The sequence below is a fragment of the Abramis brama genome (assembly GCF_963993115.1).
Source record: "Abramis brama genome assembly, chromosome: 22".
Lineage (NCBI taxonomy): Eukaryota > Metazoa > Chordata > Actinopteri > Cypriniformes > Leuciscidae > Abramis > Abramis brama.
In genome coordinates, this window is record NC_139984.1 from 25,156,146 (window position 1) to 25,167,659 (window position 11,514).

At 38.9% G+C, this 11,514-nt stretch overlaps 1 protein-coding gene across 1 annotated transcript in view; it reads left to right on the plus strand.

Annotated features, from left to right (window-relative positions):
* plxna1a (plexin A1a) overlaps positions 1-10,976 on the plus strand; it is a 207,445-nt gene extending 196,469 nt beyond the window's left edge. Inside the window, exons 28-32 of the mRNA XM_084099972.1 lie at positions 482-672; positions 3,567-3,736; positions 3,843-4,055; positions 4,181-4,331; positions 7,338-10,976. Coding sequence (XP_083956098.1) covers positions 482-672; positions 3,567-3,736; positions 3,843-4,055; positions 4,181-4,331; positions 7,338-7,433 — 821 coding nt within the window. The 3' untranslated portion in view covers positions 7,434-10,976. The remainder of the gene's footprint in view (positions 1-481; positions 673-3,566; positions 3,737-3,842; positions 4,056-4,180; positions 4,332-7,337) is intronic.
* The last annotated feature ends 538 nt before the right edge of the window (positions 10,977-11,514 follow it).

Here is an 11,514-nt window from a genome sequence, read left to right on the forward strand (position 1 = left end):
CTCTGCTCTCATCTTTGATGTGTAACTCCTGGGTATTTAGCAGCCGACTGCTCATCAGATAGAAGAAACCGCCGGACTTGATTTACAACCGCCGATGTGACTCTTTTATGCTGCTTAGGTTTTCGCTTTATATTATATGTATGGGGTCAATACTGCCTGAGATTTCTGAACCTTCCAGATTATGATGAAATAAAAGCAATACGCGTGAGAGGCCGTGCGTTACAGTGATTTTATTGCTGTACGAGTGCCAATAACACCCTTGAACAAGGTAGAATTACTGTAACGCATGGCTTTTTATGGCGTATTGCTTTTATAATATGGCGGCAGTATCAGGAACATGATAAAACACATCAATGTTGTAAATAGTGAACATGAAAATGCTTATCTTTCGGCAACTATTATAGTTCCTTCGCCTAGCAAATGTAAAAATAGAGCTATCCATGTTATAAAATGCTAGAAATTATTTAATGATTCTCTTCAGAGAGCATGTTGAGGACGGCCAGCAGCCCAGACAGTCTGCGGTCCAGGACGCCCATGATCACGCCCGATCTAGAGAGCGGCACCAAGCTCTGGCACCTCGTCAAAAACCACGACCACGCAGACCAGCGTGAGGGCGATCGCGGGAGCAAGATGGTGTCAGAGATCTACCTGACACGACTGCTGGCCACCAAGGTGAGCTTTCATGAAGTTTTCTTATTCATGTTTTTAAGAATTTTGAGGTGCGTTTACAATGCCAGCGACTTTGTCGCTACATGTCCCCAGTGGCTGGCTGTTAGGTCACTAGTGGGCAGTCTCACTGCTTGTTGCCTAATAACAATTGTGAATGACATTTACAGATGCAACTCCATGTTGTAGACAACCAATCAGTTTTCTTGCCGCTAAAAACCTTTTGGAGGGAAAAGACTCAATATAAATTTAATCATAACATAAACTGCTTAAAGGACAATTCCGGTATTTAACACTTTGAGTCTATTTTGTAGTTTGTTTTGGATGAACAAGAGTGGTGGACAAAGAAATTTTGACAATGGTTCCTGTCTCGACTTTTTGACTATTTTAGAATTGCCCATGACCGCTTTAGAATGGGAGTCTATGGCCATGCACAAACATAACGTTCGTTTTCAAAACTGTGCAACTCACCGAGTGGTTAGTGGTGTTCGTTGATGTTCCAAAACAAGTAGCGTAGAGAAATACAGTTTCTGTCGTGTTTTATTTGGCATTTTGTAAAATCCCATTGATTTCCGTTGGAGGACTCATTGCTCGTTGATATTACTGCGCTACCGGAAACGGAAAGGGGACTGTTTACATTTGGTTGTAGTCTTTTAGGTCTTTTCGCTCGGTTCTCTGTCTCTCAGAAGGCTAGCGTGAGCAGAGCAACGGAAGTTGCGGAAGAGCGGAAGTTTATACACGGTTGTGAGGTATCTGAAAAAATAGTTCCACTATAGAAAAATAAACGGATTGAAATCATACATTGCGCCGATATATTTATTTTTAATCATCAACGAACACCACTAACCACTCGGTGAGTTGAACAGTTTTGAAAACGAACGTTAAGGGTTGTTTTAAGGACATGTTTGTGCATGGCCATAGACTCACATTCTAAAGCGGTCATGGGCAATTCTAAAATAGTCAAAAAGTCGAGACAGGAACCATTGTCAAAATTTCTTTGTCCACCACTCTTGTTCATCCAAAACAAACTACAAAATAGACTCAGTGTTAAATACCGGAATTGTCCTTTAATATTAAAGATGAACGAGAAACAGCAAGTTCTCTTTGCCATCACTGCTATTTATCTGTGGTGAAAGTGCAAGCGCCAGTGTATATGGGTTCACAAAACCATTCAGCCTCTGAGTTTGCAGGGCAAGTACCACCAACTTCTCTTCCATCTTGCCGTTGACACTCCACTAGTGGTGGATCACGTGCGCTCAACTGACTTCACTCCTAATGCTTGTTGTTCCTGAAAGTCGTTTTTCATTTGCATAAAGTTTAACATTAGTCAACTTTGTTGCGTCATTGGACATTCCCACTTCTGTCTGCAACGGTTGCTGTCCCTGGAAGTCGCCAGCTTTCCATTGAAAATTAATGGGATTAATGGTATTTTGTCACTGCATGTTGCTGGTAGTGTGAAGGGGGCTTCAGTCTGTCCATCTTGAAGTTTTGAGGATGATACAAGATTATGCAAAATTGTGCTTTTATCCTAACCAAATGCAACAAGCAATGATGGACAGAACATTTTGTTGGTTACCTGGTTTCTATTTCTGTTATGCTTGGAACTCTGTAAATCTCATTGGTCCAAAATTCTACTTTACATAAATATCAAATATGTTCTGATTGGCTATGATTGTGCCACATCACAGAGCCACATTAAGTGTTGACAGACAACTTGCTTGAATCTCGTCATATCGCATCTGGTTAGGACACAATATAATATTCCTGCTATCTCCTTTTTTCTTTCTACCTTCCTCCCTCATTCCTCTCTCTCCCCCTTTCTTGGTTCTGTAGCTTATTGCTTTGCCTCCTAATTGTTAGGCTAGGAAAAAATGAAATCAGAATATGTTTACAAGCCACTCGGGTGGTCAATTTTGATACATAATAAAAAACGATAGATAAATGTAATGCTGTAGTGGAAGAGAACAGCAGGAGACAGGTAATTTGTTGTGGATCGAGTGCTTCATGGTGTGTGGTGACAGATCGCGGAATGAATGCTGGGAAACAACGCGGACTGTGACTGTCTGTCTCATGTACACACACACACACTCACACACCAGATTCCTAATCAACACACTCCATATTATCTGAGAGCCACTGCTGTTCTCCCGCTAACAGACATGATGAATAAACCGACATCTTCGGTTTGGCTGCTCGAGGGTCTTTAGCGATTTTAGGAATTTGCAAGTTGTGATTGTGTGCAAGTAGCCGTTGTGATCAATAGGAAAGGTTTAAAGCTGAGAAAATTACGCTAGAAAAAGGCGTTTTTAATACAGTGGTTGTCAGCTGGTGGAGAAAAAAAAGATGCTAAATGCAAATAATAAAGACCAACTAACTATAATATTGTGCATTAAATTAAATTAAATAAATGTTAAAAATAAAATAGTAAAAAAAAAAACTAAATTAGATTAATTTTAAAATAATAAAATACAAATAATTCAACTTTTAAAATAGATGAGAAAATGGTTCCTGAAATCTTGTGTTGATGACATTAACAGTCAAACTCTATGGTATATTTCTTGTTAATATTTGCTCATTGTTGGACTTGTGCAGTTGATGGCAATAAAAAAAACATTTCAATATTTATTTTAAATCTGTATGATAAATTTAGGTATTTTCGGTGCAACTTGATGTCAAAATATTGGTCTTGGTGCAAAACCAGTTGAGAACCACTGATTTTATATTTATTTTACATGAAAAATAGGAAATTTAACAGGCATATTCATTAAAGGGTCATCGGATGCAAAATTCCCTTTTATATGATGTTCGCATATAAATGTGTCTTTGCAGTTTTTGCATCCGATGACCCCTTTAAGAGTTTTAGGTAATTGTCAAGACACATCTGATTTCTCTCACTACAGGGTACGTTACAGAAATTCGTCGATGATTTGTTTGAGACGATATTCAGCACGGCACACCGTGGCAGTGCCCTCCCTCTCGCCATCAAATACATGTTTGACTTCCTGGATGAGCAGGCAGACAAACACCAAATCACAGATTCAGATGTTCGGCACACCTGGAAGAGCAACTGGTGAGGAGCGACGCTGTTTAAGACATTAGGAAAAACTGCTGTTTTGTGAAATCAAACTGCTGACTTTGTTCTCATTATCTACCCATTGCCTTTCCCTCGTCCTCAGTTTGCCATTAAGATTCTGGGTGAATGTGATCAAGAACCCTCAGTTTGTGTTCGACATCCACAAGAACAGCATCACGGATGCCTGTCTCTCCGTAGTCGCCCAAACCTTCATGGACTCCTGCTCCACATCTGAACACAAGCTCGGCAAAGATTCCCCCTCTAATAAGCTGCTCTATGCTAAAGATATTCCCAACTACAAGAACTGGGTAGAAAGGTAAGTGGGCAGAGATCCTGCTTAAGATACATCTAGCACAAAATTGCCCTATTAGACCTTAATTATAACCTTCAAAGATGCAAATTATTATGCTCATTTGGACCTGCTGTCTTGCCGTCCTGCAGGTATTACTCAGACATTGGGCGCATGTCCGCCATCAGTGATCAGGACATGAGCGCTTATCTCGCGGAGCAGTCCAGACTCCACCTGAGCCAGTTCAACAGCATGAGCGCCCTCCACGAGATCTACTCCTACATCACCAAGTACAAAGATGAGGTAAGAGAAACAAACGCTGTGATCCAAACGGAATACAAGTATTTTGTTTATAAAAAAAAGATTAAATAGGTATATAGTATGTAACAAACATTTCACACACGTTGTCACGTGGCCATCACAGAAGTAAATGGTCCATTTTTGCATAAACATTTCATTTCACTTTTAGCAGAGATATTTGAGCAATATTGGACTCAAAATTCCAGCTGATATCACTTCCAGTTCATTTTGATAATAGAAGATCAAGTTGAGCACATTGCATCATGGGATGCACTATTTCATACAGTGTGCTCTGGTTGCACATTGTACATTTTAGCAACTAGGTAGTAGCTATTTAATGCATACAGAAAATTCACTTGCTATGCACAGTATAAATGCTGCATACTACTTTTCTTTGAAAAATAGTATGTAGTATGTCATTCTGAAGATATTTCAGAGGGAAAGATGAAAAAAATGATTTCTTCTCTGAACAAAGCAAGCCAGAATAGGCTGTTAAAATGGCAAAATCTGAAATCTAACACTTTTAATACATGGCCACTCAGATACAGGTTTATCCATGTAGCCCTTCACACGTAACGCCATCTGACAGCACACACGAGATCATGTGTCAAAAGCAGTGACTCATTCCAGCCAGGCTGGATAAATGGAGAGATAATGAGCCGCCGAAGGAGACCATTTAGTTCTACCTCATACAGAAATGAGGGAATGTGTGTGTGTGTGTGTGTTTAGTGAAAAGAAATAGACAGTGTGTCTGTGTAATTATTCCTACATTTACTACGGTTTCTTCACCCATTAAGCAGATATAAAAAGGTGTACATAGGTAGCACCTAGCCCGTTTTTTTTTTTTTTTTTAATGATTTCTTTCCATCTTCCATTTCCTTACTTTCGGGATAGTTTAGTCTAGCACAACTCATCAAACATCATCTCTCTGCTCAATGAAACCGCTCTCCCTCTCTCTGTCTGACATTAATACACTGCAGCTGGTTGCGTTTTAAACAGCCGTTTATGTTCATTAGTCTTTATTATCCAGATGCACACGTGTCCACATGAACACCCTTGCTGAACCTGCGTGAAAACAGGAGGGAAATTAGCAGTCCATTATCTGACGCTAAGGGTGTTGGAGATTCTTTTCTTTCCCATTTCCTTTACGTTTAGACGCTTGCTTTTTGGTTAAACCACACAGATGGGTGTTAGCATCTCTCGCTGTTTCACAAACAACTTCTGAAAGGCATGATCGGCACATTTGCATTTCCATCTAGGGCTGTAGTCAAGACCACCTTTGTCGAGTCCAAGACAAGTCCAAGACCAGGACTAGTCGAGTCCAAGTCAAGACCGAGTCCAAAGAGGTTCGAGTCCGAGTCAAGACCGAGTCCAGGACAGGAAAAAAAAAAAGCAGTCTGCTAAAAAAAATATAGGCTAGCCTATAGAAATTAAATCATGTAATAATGAAATAATGAATAATTTTAATTTTATTTAAAATAATTGACTAATTCAAAGAACAACAAAAAAATAATAATTATATAGGCCTAAAGGAGCACACACATTCGTTTCGACTGTCTGATCAGCCTTACATTCTGTTCCTGTCAATCATACACGCGATGTCAACCAATTAAACTGCATGAGGGAGGGCCGAGCCAACTCACAGACACACACACACACACAAGAGATACGGATAAACCGCGGATCGGGCGGATGACGTGACGAAAAATAATATTTTAGCCTACCACTCGTGGAGGCAAAGAAAGAAAGGTAAGAAAAAAAGTCGGAAAACTTTGCCCATTAATTAGATGTGCAAGGCAAGCAGGCTAGTTTTCGGGGTGTTATGGACAATTAAAAATGTGAATATTCATGTTGCACTAGCGGTGGACTTTCAGCGAGTTTATTTAAACATTTATTTTTTATAGAGCCGTTTATGAGTCAAAAGAGCCGGCTCTTTTCATTGAGCTGAGTGAAACGAACCGGCTCACGAAAAAGAGCCGAAATGCCCATAGTTATTAGGTGGCCAGTGTTTCACTTTCCCTCCAATAATATTTTGTTTTAATATCGCGGCGACGTATGTGTGATTACTGGGAACATAATAAAGAAACCTGGACTCGGTCGAGACCAAAAGCCATATTTGGCAAGACCAGTGGCCGAGACCGAGACAAGTCCGAGTCCGAATACCAGCGAGTCCGAGACCATAGAAAAGCGGTCTCGAGTCCAAGACCGGACTCGAGTACTACAGCCCTATTTCCATCTACAGAAAAACACGTACCCAAAGGGAGCGATGAAGCCCAGTGGTTAAAGATCTTGCCTGGTAACCAAAAGATTGTAGGTTTGAACCTCAACTTCTTTAAAGTCAACATGAAATCAACGTTAGTGGCATGATATGTATTACTACATTTAAATTCGCTCTTCCTCTAAAACAACTTTCCTTTTCAGCTGTCCTTGCATAAAATCAAGTTTTAATGGGTTGCGAACACTTTCATGTTGACTTTAAGGCTCTTATGCTGTCTTTAAGTCCTCTGGGAAGTTTACTTACGAGGTCAGAAATCGTAACTGCGATATAATGAGAGTTCCAGTGACTGTTCAGAATTTGCCGTAATTTTATACAGTACAGTATATCGCTTTTTTGCATCCTGACTAACACAATAAGAATCTTTTAGCACTTGTACAACAAAATAAAGAGCAAATACCCACATTAAGTGTGTAATTGAGACTTTTTTTGCATATTTTATCATTGTTATGCTGCCATAGAGAGAATTGTGTAAACGTAAATTTAAAGGTGCTGTAAAAAAGTTGTTGTTTTTTACATAAAAATACCATAATATGTAAAAAAAAAATCTAAGTTCACATACTTGTTTATCAGAAGAAAAAAACAATGCTACAGCCAGTACAACTGCAGTACCCATTTCAACCACTAGCTGTCAATATTACATACTGCACCTTTAACACAGGCCTCATAAACCAACTAAAGTACTCACTACCCTGTGAAAGCAATCTAATTTGAGGTAATTTCCTCCTCTACAGATCCTGTCGGCGCTTCAGAAGGATGAGTTAGCTCGGCGACAGAGACTGCGCAGTAAACTGGAACAGGTTATCGACACCATGGCTCTGGCAAGCTGAGGACCCCCTCCCCATCTCTCCGCCCACCTCAGCTGGCTCCCTCTGACCTCCTGAGCCCATCCCAGAGCCTCGCCCACACTCATACACACACACACGCACACACACACGCACACACACACTAAGCTAACGGACTGCAAGGACAGAAGCAGTACACTGGAGACCCCTTAGCCCAGGGTGGAAATCCTGTTTTATCACTTCCTTTGAACTTAACACGCACCAGAATGTCTCCCTGGACGCCACGTCCAACCAATAGGATTTAGTTTTTCGGATTTTTATCATTTTGGAGTGTGTGTTGAGCCACGCTTGTGTGCTTTTACTCACCAAGGATGTCTTGTATTATGAGCCAGAAGACCTTAAAGCCCACGAAGGATAAAAACAGTGTTTTTTTGTTTTTTAGTAAACGGTATTTTGTTTTAGCGCTTACATCACATCTTTTTTTTCTTTTCTTTTTTTTTGCTCTTTGGGTTGATCGAAGGACTCACTTGATCCAGTCTCCTGCCACTTGTGTTACTGCTGAATTTGCACAATTTACAGGAACTAAAACAAATGAAAATGATATAAATATATATATAAATGTGTATAGATATATAAATACAACTGCATTTTTATACAAAAAGAGTGAAAAGATGCGTACAAAGTTTTCCATTTTAACATAGAAAAGAATAAGATGAATTTGATATTTGAAACAAAGACTGAACTATGACAAAAAAATATTGAAAAAAAAAAAATGTCCTGTGCCATGTTTTATTTGAATGTTGTTAGTGCAAAAAATGATTTTCTTTAGATAAAATGTGTTATGATTTTAATGTTGACTACCCTAGTGACTGAAGAACTGAGAGTGAAAAAAAAACAATGTGCAAAAAAGAACAAACTCAGACAAATGTGTTCCCATGTGGTACCTAGTGTTTTTGGAGGGAAATGTCCTCACGAAAAACAAAGGGTTCATTGTTTATTTGGTGGATGAATCTGTGTATTTAGTTTGTACACTTATTTCAACCTTTATTGCTATTATGGGTTTCAGTCTGAAAGACACTTCAGGACATTGCTATTCCGTGCAAAAACTTGATCGATAATTAATAATTGGCCCTTTTCATCTTCATTTCTCATTTTAAAAACATGAGCACTCTAAGCCTCAGTAACTTTTGCACAAATCAGTCTAGAATGAAGGAAAACTTGAGATTGAAGAACCGAAGAATGTGTTCCGTTACTGATGATGTCACAATCTGGCATTTTGAGAAGATTCTGTGACATCACTGTAAATGTAGCAAATGTTATTTCCATGCAGTTCCACATCTTTAGCAGCCTCTGTTTTTTAAAAGCTTAAAGTCAATGGTTTTAAAGCCAAATGATCATACGTGAATGTTACATATCCATGAAAACTGGTAGTTAAGCTTAAAGCAAGGTGGTAACGTTCTTAAACGGCCATCATGTCAGCACTAAGTTAGATTTATTTTTTATTTTTTTGTGAAGTAGAACCCTTTTAAGGAGTATTTTTTATTTATTTTTTTCTGTTCAATTTGAGCTTATAAGCTACATTGCTTCCTTATGCCATTTAAAAAAAAAAAAAAAAACTTTTTGTGCTTTGTCTTGATCGTTTTGGTTTTCAACAGTCCACTAACTAATTTCTATCAAGATTGGTGATTTGCAGTGTTACAAATACAAATGTGAAGCGATTCTCAAACTGTTTCAGGGGTATCAAGCAGATGAAGTCGAGTTCTGCTTTACTTTTCTTCGCCACCTTGTTTGTTTTGGAGTTTCTCTTTATCTTCTCTCTTGCGAGCGTCGGTAACTCTGTGAGAATGTGTCTGTGAGAATGTGTATTGCAGTGACTCGCTTTCATGTGCTGCAGCAGTTCTCTTAAAGCCAGTCGTGTTCAAACAAGAGAAAGCCTTTCCTCCTTTGGCTTTCCACTGAGATTAAAGCAGATGTAGACTTTCTGAGATGTGATAGAAACATCTTTGAAAGATTTAGGTCAGAAATCTAATGAGAGAGAGTGAGTGAGACGCACGAAACCGAACGTTTGACGGGTTCTCGCTCGCTTTACCTCAGCTATACATCAGGGTTCATTCCAGCTGGGAAAGTAATACAGAATCACTCTTTACGCGTTTATTTATTTTGGGATTAAGGTTTACGTTATTGATTTTATGCCATTGCGATTTCTCCTAATCAACCGGGAGCAGGTCTCCACAAATCTCTAGAACGGTAAAGACAATCTCTCTTTAGATTCCAGATGCTCACCTGTAGGAACTGCATTCGTTTTCAGCACAGATGTCAACCGAAAACGAATTAGGTCGATGTTGGATTTGTTTGCTTGTTTGCGTTTAGCTCTCATAAACTCTTAGCGATCATTTCTGTCATCAGTTTTAGTGCAAGATCAAGTTACATGGAAGGAACCATGGATGAAGTAGCTAAATAGATAGATAGACTTCCTATCTAAGTGAACATAGACACTACTGTCTTAATTTTAACAGTAGAAGGAGAGAGCTGGATGTATAGCATTACAGGTCAGGTGACTTGGACCCTTCTTTACGTTAGTATGTTCAGTTCATTTTCAGTAGATGAGTTTCTGCATGCTTCCACATTACAAAATGGTTTGAGAATACAAGCATGCTGTTCTACTTTCATTCCAAAGGCCGATTATGTTCATTCTACATATCATAATGTACGGTCTGGCCATGTGTTTTTTTTTTTTTTTTTTTTTTTTTTACTATTGTCGTTTTCTGAATGGGAAAATCTCGATGTGCTTTGTGCTTTGTTAGCAGGACTTTGGTGTTGGTGATTGTAAAGCAGCTGGTTGCATTGTAATGTCTCAGGACGTGTGTTTCACTTTGATGTCGTCTTTGCATTTCTTTTCATTCAGTTTGTTTTCATGACGAGTGCTATCTTTGATTTTCAATCGTTTTTAGATGTTGAGTTGTGGAACATGTGGAATTCTTCAGAGATATTCTAACATTTCAAAGATTTCGCTGTGTGAAGTATTTGAGTGATGCCTCTTATTTTGCGACACTTGTTTTGAGAACTACTTTGAGTACAGGAACAAACAAAAAAAAGACGTTGTAGAGGGAAAACAAGCCGAACAGAAGGTGTTTCAGACTCACAGAGTTTTCGTTTCGCACAGAGTGCCTTGTCAACTCCTCCCTCGTTTTTCTCATTACCCAGAGTCCATCTCTTTCCATACGCCTCTTTATCGTTGCTGGCCACGCCCTCTTTCTTAAGCTCCTCCTCAGTCCAAAAGACCAATCCGGGTTTTGATTTCCGCTCATTGTGTTTCCAGATTGAAGAAACAATCCTTTTTTGGAAGGATGAATTAATTTAAACGTAGGAACAAAATGTGAGCATGTAGATTTCAAAGAAAACGAAAACTAAAGAATTTTAATACTTTATTAATTCTGATACCTTTTGAAGAGTTTCAGACTTGAATCAACTGTGACAGGTTGGCTGTTAAATGCTCATTGTGTAAATATTGTGCTCTTTCCTATTTTGCAAATTTATTATGTGTAAATAAACATGCATCAAGGAGAGATTAAACATTTTTCGCTAAAATTGCTTGTGTCCCTAGTCTTCTTATTCTAATTTATCATGCTTCACGATGTGTGATTTGACAAAAATGTTTTTTTTTTTCTGTCAAATCTTTCTAAAGGTACACATTTCACATTAGCGAAACTTTGTAGACAAAAAAGGTTCATTGTCAGTAGTTTAGCGATGCATGAAGGTTGCTTTCCAACAAAAAGCAGCTTTAGCAGCAAATTCACGTGATGTGACTGTAGGATTGAAAATAATCCAAGATATTTTAAATGAACAAAGACAGTTGCTTTACTGTTTCCACCCCCTCTTTCCCCAATGACCATTTAGAGTTCCTAAAGGCACATAGGTTTCTGATAGTGATCTAGGCCTGTAGGCACAAAATGTTTGTACTTTGGGGGTCGATGAATTGTCACACCTTTAGTGCGGTGGGGGAAGTGTAATTATCTGATTGGTCGGTTTGAATGTCTCACATTTGGGTTTTAGTCACATGGTCAGGGAAAGGATAAAAGAAGATTGGAACTGTTGCTCTTTCTCTTTTTATGCTCTGGCTCTCTTC